This window comes from Octodon degus, unplaced genomic scaffold (genome assembly GCF_000260255.1).
Source record: "Octodon degus isolate 3935 unplaced genomic scaffold, OctDeg1.0 scaffold00233, whole genome shotgun sequence".
Lineage (NCBI taxonomy): Eukaryota > Metazoa > Chordata > Mammalia > Rodentia > Octodontidae > Octodon > Octodon degus.
This window is the reverse complement of record NW_004524809.1, coordinates 1360899-1384399: the sequence shown is the minus strand read 5'-3', so window position 1 is coordinate 1384399 and position 23501 is coordinate 1360899. Positions and strand designations below refer to the sequence as shown.

General features: G+C 40.4%; 1 protein-coding gene across 4 annotated transcripts in view; it reads left to right on the top strand.

The window, feature by feature from the left end:
* The window catches only part of Atg7 (autophagy related 7), a 293132-nt gene that overhangs the window by 99034 nt on the left and 170597 nt on the right, over positions 1-23501 (top strand). For all 4 annotated transcript variants that reach the window (XM_023705916.1, XM_023705915.1, XM_023705914.1 and 1 more), the window contains exon 17: positions 10471-10551. In XM_023705916.1, the coding sequence (XP_023561684.1) occupies positions 10471-10551 (81 nt within the window). The remainder of the gene's footprint in view (positions 1-10470; positions 10552-23501) is intronic.

The following is a 23501-nucleotide window of genomic DNA, read 5'->3' as shown; positions in this document are numbered from 1 at the left end:
TAGATTTATATAGTTTAAAATGTTTAAGGGAAAATGAACAGAAACCTACTTCAAATTGTGGCAACAATTTGAATCATGGCCCTTTACCCAATTCCTGAAGTTGAGCCAGTTTACAGGCGTAGAACCCTTTCAATGAAAGGGAGGCCAACTGCCCTTGGAGCAGTATTCTGATGCACCAGAAATGTATACAGTCACTCTTTCTCTTATCCTTTACCAGAGGGACCTAAGGCATTTTGCGCAAGTGACTGCATGCTGGGGAAAGGGAAATGATCAGACATTTCAGGGACTACTGGATACTGATTCTGAAATAACACTGATTTTAGGAGATCTAAAACATCATGTGGCTCTCCAGTAAGAATAGGGACATATGGAGGTCAGGTAATCAATGAACTTTTAGCAAAGGTCAGACTCACAGTGTTCAAATCCATCCTTAGTCACTTCCCCTATTCCAGAATAATGGCAGCCTAGGCAAGTTGTTCCTTAGGATTTAGTTCATAGGTACTTGATTCCTATAGCCAAGATTGAAGGAAGCCTGACTTCTGTATCAGTTGGCAGCCAACCTTGGCATCATCCACATGGTACTAGTTTTAGGTGCATGCAGAGTGCAAGAGTTGTGCGGTCAGGAAGGGTTCTATCCAGATTTCAGAAGGTCTCGGAGGCCAAGCAGTGTGTCCCTGAAAGGATAATATGCAGCTATGAGTGTAAAGCCAAAAGTTCAGTGGAGACCCCCCAGAAATTTGTGAGAAGCCAGGAATAGGGATCATCCAAGGTAAAAGTGAGGACTGGAACTCCTCCTCAGAAGCAATTCTTCCTTCTTCATCTCTATAGCATTTTGGGACAATCCTCTGTAGGGTAGGTCTTGCATACTGAGAACTATGCTGAGCCAATTTTGTTGGGTGTTCCTCACTCAAGTTGACTCAATCAATCATCCCATGGATGAAAGGACAGGTAAGCTGTGGATGTAGCTCAGTAGCAGAGTGCTTGCCTAGCATGTACTCCTGGGTTCAATCCACAGAACTGAAAAAAAGAAAAAAAAAAAAAGAAAAGAAAACCAGATTACAGACTTGGTGAAGGATTTAAACAGACATTTCTCAAAAGAAGATAAACAAATGGTCAGGAAAAACATGCTTAACATTACTAGTGTTTTGGGAAATACAAATCTAAGTCAGTGAGATACATCAAATTCACTAGGGTAACCACGTTAAAGAGATTTAAAACAAGGGTTGGAATAGCATGGGAGGAGCTAGAACTCTCACATTCAGCTAGTGGAAATATAATATGGTGTGGTCACTTTGGAAAGAAATTTGGCAGTTCCTCAGAGTATTAAACATTTCACTCTTAGATATATGCCCAAGAAAAATGACCATGTCCTAAGGAATGGATATATACAGTATATCCATAAAACTATCATTTTGGCAATGATGATAAATGATATATTGATCCATTTTACAACCTGGGTGAAAAGATGCTAAGCAAAAGTAGCCAATTGAGGAAATATAGCAACATGAGGAAGAGAAGAAAGAGGACAGTGAGTCCCTAGGACTCAGAAAGGATCTGAAACAAGAATTGAATCCCAGGGGAAAAGCAAAGAGAGAAACTCCAGTGAAGAAGGAGGTAACAGGTGGTGCCTTCTCCCAGAGCCCAGACTCATTGCATGGGAGGAGTGGCTCAAACCTGCAGGTGCACAGTGACTACTGGAGATTCTAGAGGCCTGAATGGAGAAACACACTAGTGGAATGGAGCAGTGGATACAGCAGACTGCAGTAGTTGGCTGTGTGTGATGCTGCTGTTACTGCTGATTGTACCACTTCAGTCAAGAGGATGTAATTGTTCTAACCAGTGGTTCTTCCTGGTATACCAAGACTGAGATTGCCTAAGGGTTATAAACAGTGCTAGAGAACCAGGGGCTGGGCAAAGTAGGCAGCAACTTCTTGTTTCAAATAAAGAGGCAGGATCTTCCAATAGAAACAAAATCCAAATGCTACCTACACATTGAAGACATCTCTGAGTAGTCATTTCCTAAGGATTCTAAATACTACCAGTAAAGCTACATGTCATGAACAATTTACATGCATCAACCCAAGAATTAAAATAAAATTTTAAAAAATGAGAATACACTTAAACAAGATGCACATTAGACTTCCAGCTCACCAAAGACAAGTCCAGGAGGCAGTAAGATGGAACAATTCAAGAGCCACCCATCTGGACTCTCTGAAGCGGTAACATCAGAAGTAGCAAAGCAGATAAATGAGGCTCTAGGAAAAATCAAGTAAAAAATAGTTTCTCAGGTAACTCCAGAGTGGTTACAAAAATGATGGAAACCATGACTACCCTACATAAAAACAAAATTGGACCCATGAAGCATTCAAACATGATTGAGGAGATTAAAAATTCCATTGAAAGTATATGCAGCAGAATGAGCCAGTGTAAGGACAGAATATCATATAGAAGATAGGATGGTGTTTAGCAATCAGGAAAAGAAAGAACAGCAAGGGATCATGAAAAGTCAATCCAACAGCTGCTAGATGATACAAAGAACAATAACATAGATCGTTCAGAGTCACAGAAAAGGAGATAGTGCAAATGACATAAACCTGTTCACAGACATGACAGCAGAAAACGTGTCAAGCAGGGAAAAAGAATTTGAAATATAAATAAGTGAGGCATATAGAACTCCAGTTAGCCATGATAAAAACAAATCTGTACCAAGGCATATAGTAGTCAAATTCCAGAAATTAAACACAAGAACAAAATATAAAAAGCTGTTCAAGAGGGCCAGGGAGATAGCTGAGTGCTGTAAGTGCCTGCCTGGCAAGTGCAAGGTCCTGAGATCAATACCTGGTACAAAAAAAAAAAAAAAAAAAAAAAGTAAAATCTGTTAAGAGAAACAGATTACCCATAAACGAATACCATTAGAATCACAGCAGACTTCTCAACACAAATCCTCAAGCCAAGGACAGCTTGCAGTGAAGTACTTCAAGCCCTAAAGAAAACAACTTCTAACACAGATAGATATAACCTGCAAAGCTATCTTTCAAAATTGGTGAAGAAATAAGATACTTCCATGACAAAGAACACCAAAGGAAATTCATGACCCCCAGACCAACACTCCACAATGTTCTGAAAGACATTCTAGAAAAAGGTAATAGGGACTACAACTCTGAACTCCAACAATACATCCCCCAGGGAAGGCAAGAAATTAAAGGGGGAGGGAAGCAACAAAGGAAAATAACATGGCAATGATAAATCAATATGTATCAGCCATAACCATCAGTTTTAATAGTCTCACTTCATCAATCAAAAGAAAAACTGCCAGAAATGGATTAAGAAAGAAGTTGCAATAATATGCTTCATATAAGAAACATTTAATTCAAAACAAAATGTATAGACTGAAAATAAAAAAAAAACAAAAAACCCAAAACAATACTCTGTGCAACAGGACAGAGAAAGTTACTATATCCTTATGAAAGGAGCAATCCAAGAGAAAGATAATGATAACTATATATACAACAAATACTAGCACACTCAAATATAAAGCAAATATTAACAGTCATGAAAAATCAAATAAGCACAAACAATTTTAATGGACTAAATACTGCACTGTCATAAAACAGATCAACTGGACAAAAAAAATCAACAATGAAATCTAGAATTGAACCAGACTTTTTGAAAAAATTGACTTAGCAAATGTCTATAGAGTGTTCCACCCTCACACCATCAAAATACATATTCTCAGCTGTACATGGGATAGTGTCCAAAACAGACCACATCTTGCTCATAAAGCATGGTTAAATAAATGCAAAGGAATTGAAATTATCCCATGCATATTCACAGACCATAGTGCAGTGAAATTGTAAATCACAAGAGAAACCCCAAAAACTTCATAAACACATGGAGATTAAATAATACCCCCTGAACAATGAGTGGGTCACAGATGAAATTGAGTTTCTACAATTAAATGATAATGTCATTATAATGTACTAGAACTTAAGGGACACAATGAAAGCAGTGCTATGAGGGAAATGTATAGCAGTGAATACCCATATCAAAGAAACAGAACTCATATAAACAACTTAATATTTAACTTCAGGCTTTTAGAAATGTGCAGGCCAAGGCTACTATTCATACGAGGGAGGAAATTACAAAGATAAGGACACAAATTAGTGGAATAGAGACTTAAGAAAATAATACAAATAATATACTGGTTGGTTCTTTAAAAGATTAAATTAACAAACTTTAGTCAACCTTATCAAAAAAAAGGAAAGAAAAGACTTAAGTCCATGCAATTAGGAATTAAAAGGGTGAAATCAAAACATCTTTCAGAAATCCAAAAGATCTCAAATACTGACTTTAAGAATCTGTATTGTTGGGTCTGCAGTTCTCCAGTTTACCAGATGAGGTATTGAAGGGTGCACCTGTATTCTAATAAGATGGAAAACACAGAAGAAATGGACAAATTCCTTGATATATATGAATTACAAACACTGAATCAAGAAGATACAAAAATTCTAAATAAACTAACAACAGTCAACAAAATTGAAGATGTAATTAAAAACTCACCAACAAAGAAAAGCCCAGGCCTTGATAGAGTTACTGCTGAATTTTGTAGGAAATTTAGAGAAGTCCAAATGTCACTGGTTTTTCAAACTCTTTAATGAAATTGAAAGGAAAACATCATTCCCAAAGTCATTCGTGGAAGCAAGTATTACCCTGATACCAAAACCAGAGAAGAGTCCAACTGAAAAGAACTACAGGCTAATCTTCTTAATGAGCATAGATACAAAAATCCTCAATAAGTGGGCTGGGGAGATAGCTCAATGGAATAAGTGCTTGCTTGGTAAGCACAAAGTCCTGAGTTTGATCCTGCTGTCACCACTCTTATTCAGTATAGTTCTGAAAGCAGTAATTAGACAAGAAAAAAAAAGCAATAAGGATAAGAATGGAAGAAGTTAAATTATTATGAATGACTTGATACTCTAAATAGAGGACCCCCAAAACTCCACCAAAAGAGTTCTAGGTTTAACAACCAAATTTAATAGTATAGCAGGATACAATATTAACACTCAAAATTCAACAGCTTTCTTGTATATAAATAACAAACACAGAAATTAGGGAAACACCTTTCACAGTATGATCCTCCCCCCTCCAAAAAAAAAAAAAAAAGGAAAAAGAAATACCTAAGAATCAATCTAACAAAGGAAGTAAAAAACTTCAATATTGAAAACTATGGTAGGGGCCAGCAAGATAGCTCAGCAGACAGAAGTGCCTGCTTAGGCAGGCACAGGGACCACAGTTGGACCACCACATGCCATGCCAGTCTCCGACCAGAGCCCAGGTATAGTGGCACATACCTGTAATCCCAGTGCTGGGGAGGCTGAAAGCATGAGGATCACTATAAGTCCAAACTGCATAGTGAGACCCTGCAACAACCAAATACATTTTTTTAAAAAAAAGACTATAGTACTCGGAAAAAGGAGATTGAAGAAGATATCAGAAAATAGAAAGATATCCCTTGTTCTTGGGTAGGAATAACCAATATAGTGAAAATGGTGATACTTCCAAAATTGTTATGCAGATTTAATGTGATCCTGACAAAAATTCCAACAAATCTCACAGTATTAGAAAACAGTCCTAAAACTCTTTTGAAACTGGAAGAGATCTAAAATAGTAAAGGCAATTTTGTCAAGAAAGGCAAGATGGGTCATCACAATCCCTGACTTGAAGTTATACTACAAAGCTACTGTGAAAAAACCATATGGTGCTGGCAAAAACAAAACAAAACCAACAAATAGACCTGAGGATCAGTTGAACACATTAGAAGATGCAGAAACAGCTTTACATATACTCATCTACCTTATCTTTGACCAAGAAGTCAAACACTTTCACTGGAAGAATGATAACTTCTTTAATAAATGGTGCTAGAAAAACTGGCTTTCCTCATGCCGAAGATTAAAAGTAGATTCATATATTTCACCATGCACTAAACTAATATTGAAATGCATCAAAGATCTAGGTATTAATAGATTTGCTGGAAGATAGAAGAGGTAGACCTCTTGAAGATTTAGGTGTAGGGAAGATTTTATGATCAAAACCCCAGCTGCACAGGAACTATCGGAAAGAATCAAATGGGATTTCATCTTATTAAAAAGCTTTTATACAGCAGGAGAAATCACCACCAGAGTAGAGAGACAACCCACAGTGTGGGAATAAGTTTTTGTCATCTGTTCCTCAGACAGAAGAATATTATCTAGAGTACATAAAGAAAAAAAATCAGACCTCCCCCACATTTGAAGACCTAATCCAAATTTGGGCACAGACACTTCTCAGATGAAGGATTAAAAGTAGCACATAAATACATGAGAAAAATGTTTAACATCACTAGTCATTTGAGAGAGGCAGATGAAAAGAACCCTGATGTTCCATTTTAACCCAGAAAGGATGGCTGTCAGCAAGAAATCAACCAATAACAAATGCTGGTGGGGCTGAGGAAAAAAAGGAGCTCTTCTCTACTGTTGGTGGAAGTGTAGACTGGTGCAACCACTGTGGAAATCAATGGGGAGACGCCTCAAAAAAACTAAATTAGAGATGCCATTTTACCTGGTTATTCCCCTTCTTGGTATCTTCCTGAAAGAAAGCATCATACCACAGTGACAGATACATGCACACCTTTATTTGTAGCAGCACAGTTTTTAATAGCTAAATCTTCAGAACAGCTCAAATGCTCATCAAAAAATTAAGCTAGGGCTGGCCAGATAGCTCAGTGGATTAAAGCGCCTGCTTAGGCAGACACAGGGACTGGCGTGCTGTACGGGTCCCACCCCCAGGGCTCACTGCGATGGTGATTGAGACTGGGTATGGTGGTGCGTGCCTGTAATCTCAATACTTGGAAGGCTGAAAATAGGAGGATCACTACAAGTCCAATCTATGTAATCAGACCCTGTAGCCCCTGTACTAAATATATTTAAAAAAGAAATTAATAAGATTTTTTTTCATACAGTGGAGCACTACTTTGCCATAAAGGATAGGCTTGAGACATAGCTAAATGGATGCACCTGAAGACCATACTCTTAAGTAAATTGGACACACAGGTGTAAATAGCATCTGAGAAACCAAAAATGTAAATAAGGACCAGAATGTATAATAGATATTGAGAAATAGGAAGAAAAATTTCAAATGTGAACTGGAACAAGGGGGATGGAACAGAAGGGAGAAGAAAAAAGGAATAGGAGAAAATGGTAGCAAAACTTTTGTAAATAAAAAGGAGAAGAGGAGTTGAATGGAGTTGAAAAGAATGGGAAAGAAAGAAGCAAGGTATGTCACAGACAGGTACAAATCCCCTGTGATGAAGGTTACCACTATGTATATCTAAAATTACCCATTAAAATAAAGGGGGGGAACCAAACCAAAAACTCAAAAGTAGCCAATTGTGTACAATTCCATTTGTATAGAATATGTATAATAGGTAAATGAAATAGAAACCAGATTAGTGGTGGCCAAGGTATGTGGAAAAAGATAAATGAAGGCTAATTGTTTTAATGTTCTTGGGCCAAGTAAGAATTCAGAAATTAGATCATGGTAGTGCAACTGAGAATAAAAAAAAAACTCTAAAAAGTGAAAAACAAAACAAACACTGAATTGCACATTACAAAAGATGAATACTTGACATGTGAACCCTCTCAGTGATCTATTACTAGTTTTTTCTCCGCCTTCCCTGTACTGAGGATTAGAATTAGAGCTTTCCCCTGAGCTAACGCACACCCCCTTTTATGTTGCATTTGGAGACAGCATTGTAGTTGCCCAGGTAGGCCTCTTGGTCTTTCTGCCTCAAAGCCTCCGGATGGCTGGGATTATGGGCTATGTCACTAGGCCTGATGTGCTAATTTTTTTAAATCACATATTAAGCATAAAGACCAAAAGAAAGAATTTAAGAGGATGGAGATACCATTCCTACATCTGGACTGCTGGAGCTGAGTGGCCCTTAGGGAAGAGCAGGGCTTAGATACAGAGCTGTTAGACAAGAATTCAGTCAGTTCAGCCTGGAGCAAGGCAGGAAGTCAGGGCTGTCTCTGGGAGGGATGTTGTAATGCAGTGCCATGCTGTGGTACAAAGCTGGGAAAGACTCAATCCAAGACTCCACTAGACTGCAGGGTGGCCTGCAGACCTGCAAGGCCAGTGTAAGAACTCCCTGCTTTCCTTGCCCTGCTCCTGAAACCCGTAGCGTGGCTTAGAAGGCTTGGCAGGAAGACGTGTGGCAGGGCTGTTTAGAGTGCACTGGTGTGGTGCCTATCTGGACAATGTAAGAAATGTTTCCTCTTTGAAGCATCTGGGAATGCTGTGGTTTTGTTCTGGCCTTCTGGTAGCTTCTTGGTGGACTTGCAGGCCTCATACACAGACATCACTTATCACTTGCCTCTGTCTCCAGGGAAATGTGAGTCCACATTACTGGAAAAGCCGCACCATTTACCCAGTCCTCACTGTCTGCATTTTTGTGGTTGATGCTTGTTTTCTCTTTCCTTCCTCTCCTTTTTCTGTCTTTCATTTCAATTCCTAACTAGGTTTACTCCCTCCCTTCCCTTTTTATTGCAGTCTTCTGATAGTTTAGCAGGGAAAAGGTTCCTGGTACAACAGAAAGAAAGCTTAGTAGAAGGTGCATAAGAGGAAGTAGGTTGTGGGAACCTTTTCATGGTGTATGTGTGTCTGTAGATATTAATGTGCAGGCTATGTTAAATATTTTAACAGGAAATATGCTAGAAATGGAAGTCTTTTTAGAAAGGAAATTTTGATGTGAAAGGCTCACCATGCACTCATTCCAGCCAAGAATTTGAGAGCTTGTGAGGATCTCATCAGCCCCGATTGGGTCTTCCCATTAAAGTCTCTTGTGCGATTTCCATGTCTCCTGTCTTGGTGTCTTGAATAGCAAACTCATGCTGACATTGCACCTTACATACTGGAGTATGAAAAGGTCATCACATTCCCAAGCTATAGGAATTGTTACATTTTCCATGGTTCACAAAGAAGCAATCTTTATCCCCATCACCTGATTTATCATTTTTTACCAGACATTCCTTTGACCCAGGTTTACAGTGAAATCCCACCATGTGGGTAGGGACATTTGACAACTTGCCATTGGCACTTTCTTCAAGATTAGATCTTTCAAAGAGAGGTGCATGACTTCAGTTAGCTTGTGGGTACAAGGTAGGTGGTTAAAGGTGTTCTTCCTCTTCTTTGAAGGGATCTGTCAGGCAGGCTCATACTCTGGGGTGGGACTTGGTAGCTGGCCCTGCAGGAGGAGGTGGAGAGGTTCTTCATCCCAGTAAGGCAGTTAGTGGGAAGGGCAGCTGGGGGTGTGCTCAGCCTTCCTGAGGCCCTGAGTACCATCCCCAGCACCGGTGATAAATTGTGAGACCTGATAGTAACGACAGAAGCTCTGTTTTCTGAGAGGACAGAGCAAGGCCCACTTGGAAACCACACCTGGACAGGTTTAGGGTCACTGGGTCAACCTCTGCATCTGTGCTCTGTCACCGTTTTTTGAGCTAAGGTGTTTCACCTTTGTGTGGCACAGTTTTGCCAATGTAAAACGGGCTGGCCAGGGAGATCTAGGTAATAAATTCGTGGAGAAAGCCATGTTGTGTGCCTCATTAATGTCATCCTGTGGAGACTTGAGATTTTTACCATTAGTATTTTTGCTAATGGTATGTTAAGTATGTGTAAAGCAAGAGGTGGAAATGTCCCTTCTGGCATCAATCCAGTTATAGAGCTATAACTACTACAGGTGTACTCTTCTACTTGGCAAAACCCGGCTCAGTGGACGTTCAGACTGCACATCGCCTGCAGTGACAAGCTTATGCATGAGGTGGCACTGTTTCCCCACCAGTCAGTGTTGGGTTACACTTTACTTCCTGCCCCACCTCCGCACAGAAATTGGACCTACCTTTGCTGTGTGGAAGCCTGCTGCCTGGCCAGGCGCCACTGGTACAGCACTGTGGACATGCATACTGGTCCGCAGTCTCAAGAGGAGACCTGAGTTACAGTAACAGAATGGACCCACTTTTGTGTTGTTTTGCGGTGCTGAAAGTGGAACCCAGAGCCCTGCATATGCTAGGCATGCTATTCTGCCAAGCTGCATCCTCAGCCCTTTCCTACTTTTGAAGACATTTATTTAAAAAAAAAAACAAAAAACAAACTTTAAATGTTTCAGCATGCTTTTATATTTTCATCTTATTTGATTTTAGGTCTCACATATTTAAGAATCTTATAGGCCCTGGTTCCTCACACAGGACCCAATATTTTCTTCCCCATACTGGTTACAGTACCAGGGAAACTACTCAGATTGAGCTTCATTTTTGCTAGTCCTCGGTCAGTACTGCTAGAGTAATCATTTCCTCCTCTTGGTCAGACACTAGACAGCCATTTTCACAGATGTGATCATTCTCTGCTTCATACAAATTGTTCTGTTTTGTTTGTTTTTAGATCCGGGGATTTCTGTCACGGTTTGATAATGTCCTTCCTGTCAGCCTGGCGTTTGACAAATGTACAGCTTGTTCTTCCAAAGTAAGTCATTTTACATTTGAGAGTTTTTAAAGGGAGTCCATCAGCATTTAACCTCAGCCATGCCAGTTAGAGTCACTGAAACCAGTGTGCTTGTTTTCAGTTGTCCATGTCCTTCTCCTGAGAAAGCAGCCTGACCACATCTGATTTCTAGTCTGTAGAGAGCTACTGAGCTACATGTTTTAACTGTGCATCAATACTTACATCATGGTAATTTTGACTTGGACTTGAACTTGCCTGATCTTTGTTCTTCCCCAGAGCATTTGTTCCTTGCATGGACCTCAAAGAAGAATTTTTAGTTTTTGTTTAGTTTTGTTTGTATTGTTTCGTTCTGAGGTGCCGAGGAGGGAAGCACAGCCTCACTCATGAATGTTAGGTGTAATCTACCACTGAGGCCCAACTCGAACCCTCTTCAAAGACCAAAATTTAGGCTTGACTCCAAAGGTGGGGATACCAGGGAATCCTGGCTTTGTCTTTTGGAGATCTACATAATGACAAAAGAAAAGTAAATAGAGATTAGGGACCAGGATAGGGAGCCAATAAAAGGGCCCTTCAGCTTTGATCTTTCCAGCTGCTCTAAAAATAGAGCTGGTCTGCTGCCCCTTGTAATAGGAACCGGCTGATCCATTTCCAAACTGTAGTGATGGCAGCTCCCTTTTTAACTGGCTCTGAGATGCCTTCTGAGTCATGCTTATATGTATACTGTGTGTGACAGATTTCCTTTTGTGTGTCCTTTTAAGCCTTCTCACACTCAGTAACTTAACCTGAGTTAAGTTACTTTAAAAACTCCTCATTCTTGGTAGGCAAAGATTTTTTTCCTTAAATTGCTATGCAGAATCAGTTGGGATCTCTGGTCTCCAAGTCTCCATTACTATCTAAAACACCTCTGTTTTGTACCCTACCCCTGGCCCATGGAGGTGAATTCTAGGGAAGTTGTCTCCTCCACATTGATGGGCTCCTGTTAAAAACTGTAGGTTTATTTTCTGAGAAGCACTCTGAAAACAGACCTCAAATTTAATGACCTGTGTTAATAAATTTGGTTAAATTCAGGTCCTCAAAAGTGAAGAATAACAGTTTTTTTCTACTTTGTTTGAAAGTAAAATAAACCTCCCTTTTATTGTTATCCATCCCAAGTTGCCTTCGTTGAGATTTTGAAGCTTATTCTTTGCCGTTAATGACCCACGAGTTCATTCTTCCTGTAGTTTCTAGTTTAAAATATCTTATCCACCCAAGCTGGAGCCTCAAAGGAGTTTGCATGAACTTCTGTCTTGAGAAATGCAAGTTTAAGGATTGTGTGCTCTTTATGGAACTTATTTTTTCTTTGTATGGCTGAGCTAATTGGTCTTAAAATAGCCGAATAGTATTAATTTTCATACTGAACTCGTTTGGGTCAGGTGCCAGAAGTTTTTCTATGGCTTTATGTAAGTCCAGCTCATCAACAAAATAAAGATAATTGGATTCTCTAAGTGAGATGCAAACATCCATTCTCTCTTATTCTATTTCTAATTAAATTAGCCCATATGATACTGTTTATGAAGGAATCACAAGCATACCAGCTGACTAGGGTCCCTGTGTGTTTTAAAAGATAATAGCTTTGCCTTTTCCTTCCTTGCTTATTGGAAGCATTAAATTATACATAGGTATCACGTTTTTGTCAGCAAATGATTTCCTCTTGGTGGTCATTCTGCGAGTCCTGCTCTACATAAACACGCTTGCCAATTTAATACAAACCAACTTGGATTTTAACAGCTGTGCTCTTCCCACAGCGATCACTTTTCATGTGGGCCAGGGATTGAGTTTCTTTTGTGCTGGAAAGGTTGCTTCATCAGTGCCTGTATTTCCTTACAGTAGAAGTGCAGCATTTACTTACTTGGCTACCTTCTTTATTTGCCCAAGAGAATGTCATTTTCTATCATCTGCAAACCCAGTATTAATACTTTGAAACAACACATCCAATTACATTTCCATCTCCCAGCTTGCGCCTGTTTTCTCAGTGCATACCTAGCTTGATACTTCTTACAATGAGTCATATCATAGTTGTCACTGTTTCAAAATGAGGTTTTTTAAGCTAAAATTGGCTTTAAAAGTTTTCTTTTTTGATATCCACGAAACAATTGTTTTCTTTGGTACAGTGGTACTTCAGTTCATGAACTTAATTCTTTTCACAATTCTGATCACAAACCAAATTGATGAGAAACAAATGAAATTTAGTGGTTAGGTTCACTGTTGGCCCTGTGTGGAAATTTGATTAGGTTCAGGACCAATTCAGTTTACAATCAGAATCTTTGGAAAGAATTTAAATTCATGAACTGAGATACCACTATAGTTGAGATTTGTGTTTTTTCCTCTAGGACCAAGGTCATCCTTGTCTCTTGGCTTAGCTATAGAGTACTAATGCTCTTATTATTTGCCCTGATTATGAAACAGCAATAATGTAGGATATAGATCTTTTCAATAACCAAAGCTAGGAAAGAGTATAGCTCTCTGCTTGTATGTCAGGAAAGGCCAAGGTCAAATCTTCTACCCAAAAAGCATTTCTTAGCCTGGCTGATCTTAGCTTAACAGACAACCAGGTGAATTCTTCCATTTAATAAAAAAATGATGTGGGAACCCTGGGCACACTGTGCCATCCCTGAAACTGGGCAGAATGGCACATGCCTATAATCCCAGCACTGGGGAGGCTGAGACAGGATCACTGCGAGTCTGAGCTGCATAGCAAGACCCTGTACCAAATAAATAAGAAGGTAAAAAATAAACACTTTTTTAAAAAAATTGAAGAATTTCAGAAGGTAGCAGGTGTTGCAGAGTTACTTTCATTTTAATTTTTTTCCCCTTTTTTAATGTATTTAGTACAGGGTCTACAGAGTCTCACTACACAGATTGGACTCATAGTGATCCTCCTGTTTTCAGCCTCTCACATGCTGAGATTACAGGCAGGCACTACCACGCCCAGTCTCAATCGCCCTTTTAGCGTGCCCAGTGGCTGGGGCCTGCACAACACACAGAGGATTGAACCTAGTCCCTGTGTCTGCCTAAGCAGGTGCTTTAATTGCCCGGATTTGTTTATTTTCTTATAGATTTGTTTTCTTTTTTTTGAGACAGGGTTTCAATATGTGGTTCAGGCTGGCCTTGAACTTACTGTGTAGCCCATTCTAGCCTTGAACTTGCAGTGATCCTCCTGCCTCAGCCTATCAAATACTGAGATTATAAGCATGTGCCACCATACCTGGAAAAAACTTTCTAAAGTAATATCTGCCACTGGATTTTAAAAGAAAATTATATTTGAAGCTTATATGAGTTTTTGAATTTTTGCTTTATTTTTGGTTTTAGAAAGGAATCTAGAACCAAGTACAGTACTATAGAGTTCCTACTGGAGGGCAATATCATTTTGAAACCTGTGTTTCTCAAAGAGTGTCTCAGAAAGCACTGCATTAGTTTATTAGTATTAGCCTTTCACTTAAAATCTCTTGGTGGGTAAGCTATTTTTATATAATGTACACTTAGAAGTTGAAGGAATAGTATGAGAAACTGTAGCCTTCATCCAGGCCCCACCTTTTGTTTCCCATTGCCCCTGTGTTGTGCTCCCCTCCCTTCTGTGATCTAAGTAATTTTTTCTTGAAATTTTAAGAGTAAATTGGATACATGGTACTATGAGGTCCTTTCTAGCTGAATGCTTCTATGAAAGTTACCTGGGAAGAAGGGTATTCTCTTACCTGAATGTAGTGCACTTAGCATATTATGGCTGCCTGCTGTTCATGCCTTGCTGGGATCAATCCTCAACCTCTGTTCCTAATGTTTTCTGTACCCCTAGTGTTCTCTGGAGGCTTTTTTCTCTTCCTAGAACCAGGATCCAGTTTAGCGTCAAACTTTGCCTTTAGCTGTCTTGTCTCTTTGGCATCCGTCAATCTGGGAAACTTGCTTAGCTTTGTCTTTCATAACTTCAGCCTTTTGATACATTGCCAGGTATTTTTCTAGAATTTCCCTCAATTTGGACTTGTTTTCTTCTGATTAGATTCAGGTTCTGAATTTTTGGCAGGATACCAAAGAAATGATGTTGTGTGCTCATGTTGGGAGGCACATGATTCCTTTAATCCCCTTTGGTGATATTATTGTCCCCCTTTGCGTGTTTGTAACTACCTTTCCCAATAGGGGGAAACATGGGTCCCATTATCCTGGATGTATTTACTTCCTTGCTCAAGTTTAGAAGACACAGAAACTAGTTTCAAATAACTATTGTTTGAAGCAAGGTATAATTCCCCTATGATGAATGCTATCACTATGTATATATAAAATGTACCAATAAAAAAATTCAAGGAAAGAAAAAAAATAAAATCTGACTTTTCTATAAAAAAAAAAAAAGAGGGGCTGGAGAGATGGCTCAGTGGTCTAAAGCACCTACTTGAAACAAGCTTGGCAAAGCACAGGGACCGCGGTTCGATCCCCAGCACCACATGCCAGCCAGACCCGCCCCCTGGTGGGCTGAGCTGGCCACACACACACACAATAAATAAATGTAATAAATAAAAATAAATAAATATTTAAAATAAAATAAAATAAAATAAAGAAAAGAAAAGAAACTAGTTTCAAAATTTCTAGTCCCTACTACTACATAAAATAAACCTAGCCACTAGAGTTCAGTATGTGCACTGTTCTGTTGTTGTTTTGATACGGGGTCTTACTACGCAGCTCAGACTCATAGTGATCCTATCTCGGTTTCCCCAGCACTGGAATTACAGGCATGCACCATCATGCTCACTTTTGGTGGCCAGCAAAGTGTGAGACCCGCATGGTGTGTGGTACTGGGGATCAAACACAGGTCCTTGCACTTGTCAGGCAGGCGCTTAGACCACCGAGCTACCTCCCCAGCCCACATGGTTCTTTTTTTCTTATGTAAAATTTATACACATTAAAATACATGAATCCGAATTTTGTAAGTTTTGAAAAATGCATGCACTTGTACAAGCCACACTTCTCCAATTAAAATGCAGAGTCACCACTTCCAGTAGGTTCCCTCACACCCTTCCCAGGGAGTTCTGGGCACAGGAGAGTGAGTTAAATTCTGTGACTATTTTTTCTCTACAAAGGGTAAAGCTAGGTATCACTGGGTGTTTTATGCACCATTGACCTTATTTCTGGGGCCTAGAAGCTGGCCAGAAACTTGTCTGGTATCTGCAGAATCAGGACCAGGGCTGTGCCTGAGCAAGGACACTGTACATGGCACATCCTTGCTCTCCGTGCACGCTTCTGTCACCCACAGCCTTTGTGATCTTGTAGGGACAGTCTGCTCTGCGGGAGCTGCCTCGGTCTTATGTAGCATCTGGGGCCTGCCTCCTGCACAGATGGAGCAAGATAGGCCAGAAACCCGATCTTGAGCTTTTACTGAGTGATTAGCAACCCTAATAATACTCTCAGGCTGTGTGGACCACGTGACAGTCTCTTCTGTCAGCAGGTTGTGATTAAACTTCTGCGAGTGCCTTGTTGTTGGCTTTTGTGTGCATCGGGCCCATGTGTCTGAGCAGTGTCAGGGAGAGGGTGGCATTGAGCAGTAAACATGAGCGGGCACCCTCTGTGCACTTTCTTCTTTTATCATAGCCAGCCTGCCCAGTTACCCTGAGATGTTATGGCAACCTACTGTTGTTCTAGTTTGTGACTTAAACATGAAATACCAAAATTAAACTAAAACTGTCCTAAAGCAGTTGGTTGCCAAAGTGTTCTTCAGGTGCATCTATCAAGAACAGACAGGCAGAACCTAGATTTGGAAGGAAGGGCTGCATTTCACTGTGTGTCTGCAAGTGTTTGTCTACTCAGACCATCTCAGTTCTTTCTGTGTGCTGAGGTCCAAGGAAAGCTGCTGTGGTTCCCTACAGCTGCGTGTGTTCAAGGCTTGATCTTCAGCTTGGCATTTTTGGGAAGTGAGGGGACCTTTAAGGTGGATCTAGGACTGGGGAGATAGCTCAGCAGTCTAAGCTCCTGCCTGGCAAGCACAGGGACTTGAGTTTGATCCCATGTACTGCATGCTATGCCGGCTCCAGAGCCCTGGGTGTGCTGTGCCAGCTCTGAAACTGGGCGTGGTGGTACATGCCTGTAATCCCAGTGCTGGGGAGGCTGAGACAGGAGGATCACTACAAGTGAGAACTGTGTAGTGAGAACCTGTACCAAATAAATAAATTAAAAAAAAGAAAAGGTGGCCCGGGGGTTGGGGAGGAAGTGAGGTCCCTGAAAGGCAAGCCCTTGAGGAGAACACCAAGACCCTGTCTCTTCTTCCTCTGTGATTTAAATGACAGTTTTCTCTGCCCTGCATTCCTGCGATGATGTGGTGCTTAAGCAATGGGCCAGCTGCCTATGGAATGGAACCTCAAAAGCACTGAGCCAGAATAGCCCTCTCCTCTTTACAGTAATAGACCGACTCAAAGGTCAGAATAGGCACTGACCTCAGGAAGTACTATTTCCTGTCACACTTTTTCATGCTGTGCCATTGAGGAACCCACTTTGTGTTGGCATCAGAATAGCAATGAGTTTTGTCAACAGGGAAGGCCTTGCAGAAAGTGGCTTCTGAGTTAGGTTAAAGGACAGATAAGAGTTTCAAGAAACATATGGAGAAGAGAACAGAGGCATTCTAGGTGGGAGGACAGCATATATAATGACCACAGGCAACAGAACATGACCTGTTTGGGAAGCGGTTATGACTGAGCAAGGTCACCTACCTGTCTCCAAGAGCCATTTCAGTTTCGGGTATTTTCCAGTTGTAACTTATGTCCATTACTTAACTGAGGCTGCTGCTGTGGATTTTATGATTCTGTGTGAAATTTTTTCCTTGCTCCCACTATAGGGGTTTCCCAGCCAAAGGAGACCAGCAGCCACAGCAGGGGGCAGCAGAGGGAGGGCAGGAAGTCGGGGACACCCAGGGTCTTGGCTTGGGTCCCTGCTGGCGCGCTGTGCAAACTCCAGCAAGGTGCTCCCTGCCTCTACTTGTCTGTTTCTTCCTTTGTTCAGTGAGTCATTTGTATGAGATAAGCTCTGGCTCGTCATTGACACTGTAAGTTATTAGCTTTTATGCTTTATTCATTATTTTATTTCTTTATTTCACAAGCAACACCCCGCCCCCATCTGCTCCCACCACCGTGTTAGGGAAAAAACCCAGGGCCTTGCACACAGTTGGCAAGAAGCACTCTATCCCTGAGCTACATCTCCAGGCCAGAAGCCCATTTTAATTGCATAAAAATAATAAAATATATTTAGGGAGAAAAGAAACAGACCACTATAACCCAAGCCCTTAGATCACTGTTAACCATGGATTCTCCTTTTCCCAACTTTCCAGAAACCCACATGTACGTAGCTCTCCACAGGTAGGGTTCTTTTGCAAGCGGTCCTGCTGTAAGACTGCAGTTAGCCTCTCGTGGAAGGATTTATGGCTTGGTGTTGAACAGGCTCTCGCTTCTCGGACTTGATCGGGTTTTAAATCTGTACCATTCACAAGTGCTGGCCAGAGCCCAGTCAGAAGAGCTCTCCAGAACCTGTGCCAGGAATTTCTGCATTCAGTTCTCAGTGGCAAGTATTACTCAAAACTGGGCTGCAGCCAGGTTTTTCTTCTTCTCTCCAAAAGGAACATAAATCTCCGATTTGGAAAATGATGAGTGACCCCCAGGTTCTCTTTCCTATCTCTTTTACTCCTGTGAGGCCCCCAGCCTTGCATTTCAACTCATGATGGGTTCCATATGTATGGCTATGTGGTGTAAGCTGTGACCCATGTCTTGTCCTTAGCAACGAGTGCCTCTCCAATCCCAGACCTGCCTTGTTCCAAAAATGAGGTGGGATAGCCAGCCGGAGTGAGAGGAAAGTGTCAAGCGACTAACCCTAGCTTCAGAACTCTTGGCTTTTCACCTCCCAAAGAGCCTTGAACCATCTCCCTTTGCTTCAATTTCCTCATCCAGAGAGTGGGGAAAATATTTTGTTTCCCAGGAAAATCGCAGTGGCTGACGTATGTCCAGTTCCTTGTGGCCACATACCAAGGCCTTTGCCCACTCCTGGGACCAGTGTTGACACCAGAAGTCAGAAGGAAACAAAGACTGCTGATTGTGTCAAGTGTCCCTTTGTGTGTGGATCCTCTTTAGGGATCACTGTTGCCCTCCAGACAGGTATATTCAGGGACTGAGATGAGTCAGGAATATGAAGGTGCCTGTCTTGGCTTTAAAAGGCCTCACAAGCTTACATTTGTGTCTCTTGACAGCTGCTGCCAGATGGGCCTGTGAGTGTAGGAAGCCCACTGCCCCAGCAGCTGTAGCTTGTGCTGCTTACCCCATCACTTGCTGTCAGAGAGACACAGCCTGTCTTAGAACAATTTTTTTTCTTATAAGACCCCTTTTACCATCCACAGGGACAAGTTCTGAGCTGTACTATAGAGAGGCAGGCCCAAGAATAATCTTCAGGATATTGAAAAATTTGGTCTCTTTTGGTTTGGAATTAATTTTTCCCTTTCAGCCTCTACCCCAAGACTACATCTCAGCTTATAGCTTTTTTGAGTCCCAGGCTTTATTTGCACTTGTCAAAGCAGCCACCCTGTTCCCCAAAAGAGGCAGATCCATGCACAGTTCTACAGCCCACATTGGTGGCATCCTGTTGTGAGTCCTATCTAAGTATCCCTGCCAGAGATCATCTTTGGTAGCATTCCCAAACACTTTGGACAAAACTCTAGGAGATGAGCCATGTGACCTGCCTCATCCCTACCACAATTTTCCTTATGACTTCTGGAAGTCACCAGCTCTCTTTGAGGACTCTTTTTGTAACAGCAGAAAATTGATACACAGGGGCTAATCTACCTCTGGGTTTTTCTCACATGACTCTGAGTCTCGATATCTGCTATTTTATTTTTGTAGGCCCAGCAACCTGTCTGGCTCCCAAAAAGAGGTAGGATATTTGGGTGCTAGACCCTTCCCCCAGGTTCCCCGGGCTTCTGCTTTCATCTCACATTCCCTCTTGCCTGTCATATTTCTATAAGATATCCATCTTCCTCCTCCTCTGCTCTCAATAGCTTCAAAGTTAGTGAGAAACTTAGAGGAACTGCTTCCCAACTGTTCAAATAAGGGCTACGTCAGCTTGAACTGGGAAAGCTTTGATGTCCACATATGTCTATACTTACGTGGTTGTGTCTGTTCCTGCATGGTTGTGCACTTATTTAAATGGAATATTTACAAAAAATATATATTTATACAAGTTTATTTTAATGACACTATCATTAAGTTCAGTTAAAAATTTTTATGATATATTTTTGGACGGTACAATGGTGAGTAAGACAGCTGTTGAAATTTCTGAAAATATTTTCCTCAGCAAGGTAGTTAAGCTCTGCATCACACAGTAAGGTAATTCAGGTATATGAAGTGATTTGGACATCTCTACTCAACAAAAGCACCTGAGTTGAAAAAAGTAGGTATTTCCTGGAAAAAAGTAAGAAGAAATTAAGTTTATTTTGGATGGTGAGAGGGAGTAATGATTTAATAGATGAGCAGATAAACAGCACAAAATAAGGGAAAAGAAAGACTGTGCCTGCAAGAGCTCTGGCCTGGAAGGATAGCAACACAGGTGCTCACAGTGCCCGTCACCTGTCGGTGAGGAGAACAGTGTCTCAGTCAGCCCCAGTCAACAGCATTACTGAAGGCTCTACTATAATCTGCATATTTATACAGCTGAGCTGCCTCCCAGCCTTTACTCTCTCACTGGCTTTAGCTGATGCTTTCGATGATTTGTTATTGTGTTGGAAGATGGTTTCCAGAGTGTTTTAAAATAAGAGCCTTGGGATTTATTATCAGTGACTTAACACTACATGAAAGGACATATTCTGGCATTCATTGGAGGCTTTTACTTCCTCTTCTCAGGATTTTTGAGTGTCCCCATTTTATTTTTTTAGAAGACTTTCCCGTATCCTGTGCAGGCAATTCTGAGAGTACTCACCACTGTGGACTTTACCATAGGAGATGTGCAAGAACTGTTTGTTAACATCATCTTCCCAAGAGGCTGTCACCCTTACAACTTGTTTATGTAAGATGTTATTTGGTTGATGGTGACTCTACAGAGTGTCTGACCTTCCCTAATTTTAATAATTCTTTCACCATAAAAGTTATGTTAATGTTTTATCCTCACAAAAGAGGCCTCATGTTTCTCTTCCTAGAATAACTGATGGCCAGTGAAGGCACACCCCAAACTCAGACACCCTGAGAGTATAGCCATCACACTGAGCATGGCAGATGCCTGCCATGTGGCCTTAGAGGGTGCCTGTGTGAGTGTGTGCACAGGAAGGGCCACCTGGTGAACAGATAGGACATATGCTTCAACATCTTGGGAAAGGGCAGTATCACAGGGTAACTGCTCAGTCTCCCCTGGGGATGACTCAGAGGAAATGTCAGATAACCCCAGTACCTTGTGCAGAGATGTACCTGTCATCCTGACTCTAGAGAGCATGTGTCCATAGATAACTCTGGACTCACTGAAGCATTTGCTTTTTAAATGTGTGTATGTGTGTGTGGGGGGGGTATAAGGATCAAATATGGGACCTTTGCACTAAGCTGCATCCCCAGATCTTTTTAAATTGCATTTTGAGACAGAATCTCCTTAAGCAATAAATTGTCCAAGTTGGGCCTGAATTTGTGATCCTCCTGCCTCAGCCTCCCAGAGTTCTGAGACAACTCTGTTTGCATCTTTCTTGGGACTTCTGGGACACCAGCCCAGGATAGAAATCTAGGGACAAGTGACATCTGTGTCCTGAGGAGCTAGGGGAGGTACTTGAGTTTCCCCTGGTTCTTAGCTGCAGTTTGCAATACCTTTTATTTTGTCGTTGGCTCTTTTTTAAGGGAACTCACAGGGGAGGATGACTGCAGCATGACTTGGACAGTGGTGACTGTCCAGCAACTGTCATTGCTGCTTTAAGCCCTCCTAAACACCTCAGACACAGAACCTGAGCTCAGCTTTGCTCTTTCTCAAAGAACACTGAATGGGGCTGGTGAGATGGCTCAGTGGTCTAAAGCACCTACTTAGAACAAGCTTAGCAAAGCACATGGACTGCGGTTCAATCCCCCAGCACCACATGCCAGCCAGCCCTGCCCCCAGGTGGGCAGAGCTGGCCACACACACACATACACACACAAATAAATAAATAAAATAAATAAATTAAAAAAAAAAAAAAAGAACACTGATTGTTCCCTGAGTAAAACCTGTAAAACTGAAGTAATCTCCATAGCGGTTGTACTAGCTTATATTTCCACCAGTAATGTAGAAGAGTTCTCTTTTCTCCATATCTTTGCCAGTGGTTTTGTTTGTTTGTTTGTTTGTTTGTTTGTTTGTTTGTTTTTTAAATCTTTAGGCAAGAGCAACATCTGTGTCATCTGGGAAGCCAGGAGAAGCAGTTATGACACAGCTTCATAACTTGATGTTTGCTTTGTGAGCTTCCTCCCCTACTGTTGTTGCCCAGGTTTGCTTTGGTTATTGTGTATCTTCTCTAGTTGCCTTTCTTACTGGAGTAAGATAGAATCTCACTGTTGTTTTAATTTACATTTCTGTAGGGGCCAGAGCATTTTTCATTTGTTTGTTGCCCATTTGTACTTCCTCTGAGAAGTGTCTATTCATTTTAGATCCCCATTTTTTGGTAGAGCCTTTTTTTTTTTTTTTTTTTTCCAGTATTGGGGATCAAACTCGGGACCTTGTGTTTGCCAGGCAGGCACTTATGCCACTGAGCTAGTTCCCCAGCCTGGGCCTTTTATTTTTGAGGGTCTATTTTTTTTTCACTTCTTCATATATTCTAGGATATTAGTCATGTATTGGAGGAGTAGATGCACAGTGCTTTTCCCATTCTGTAAGTTGTCTTTTTCTGCTGTTGGTTGTCTTCTTTGCTGTCTAAATACTTTACAGTTGATGTAATCACATTTGATGATTCTTTTTTTCTCATTAACTTTATTGAAAATCAATAATTATATAGCATATTAAAAATTATAGACAAATATTGAAATATGAAAGATATAAGATGTAAACAGTGAATTTTAGAGAAATATTTTTGAGATGAATAGATAACATGAGATTAATAATAGATTGCACATTATAAATAAATTATTACAAACTTAAATGAATATAACAGTAAAAATTGTCCAAAATAAAAATGAAGAATTTACAGATCAGTTATATAATAGTTCACTCTGTGCCAAAAACAAGAAACTTATATTCATATAATTAGAATTCTCAAAGTAGGAAAGGGCAATAAATATTTAAAGATTTAAAACTTCTGAATTTAGTTGAAATTACAGCACCACATTTCCAAGAAAAATGAACCTTTTGCAGAAGAAATTTGAATAAAATCATACCAAGATATACAAAAATGAAATTGTCCAAAACTTATTGTAAAGGAAAAAAATCATTAAAGCATACACATAAAAAAAAAATTAGCTCTGGAAGAACAAAATTAAATAGCAACTTATCCCACATTAGAAAGAAAGAAAAAAGACCAAGTGTATAAGAAACTAGACTAATAATTCAAAGGACTGAAAGAAAAGAAAGATCTATCCTTATTGAATTTTATCCTTAACAAACATACCTTTGAAAACTAAAAGTAAAATATTTTCCAGTTATACAAACTCGAAATATTCTAATACTTATAGACATAGCATATAGGAAATAACAAAGAGCATAATCCAAAAGGCAAGAAAAGTTGCTATATGGTCCTGGAGAAAGATTAAAGAGCTCTCAAAATGACAGTTATGTAGGACTATGTAAATATATTAGATGAACCCATTGAAAAGGTCATTGAAGATTTCTACCAAAGAGTATCAGTCTTATGTCGGGTTATATACATATTTTCTGTGTGTGTGTGTGTGTGTGTGTGTGTGTGTGTAAAAGACAAGGAAGAAGTAATGTAAAGTCAATGGAAAATGGAAATATACTTTTTAAAGTTTCTAATACTAGAAGAAAATATCGCC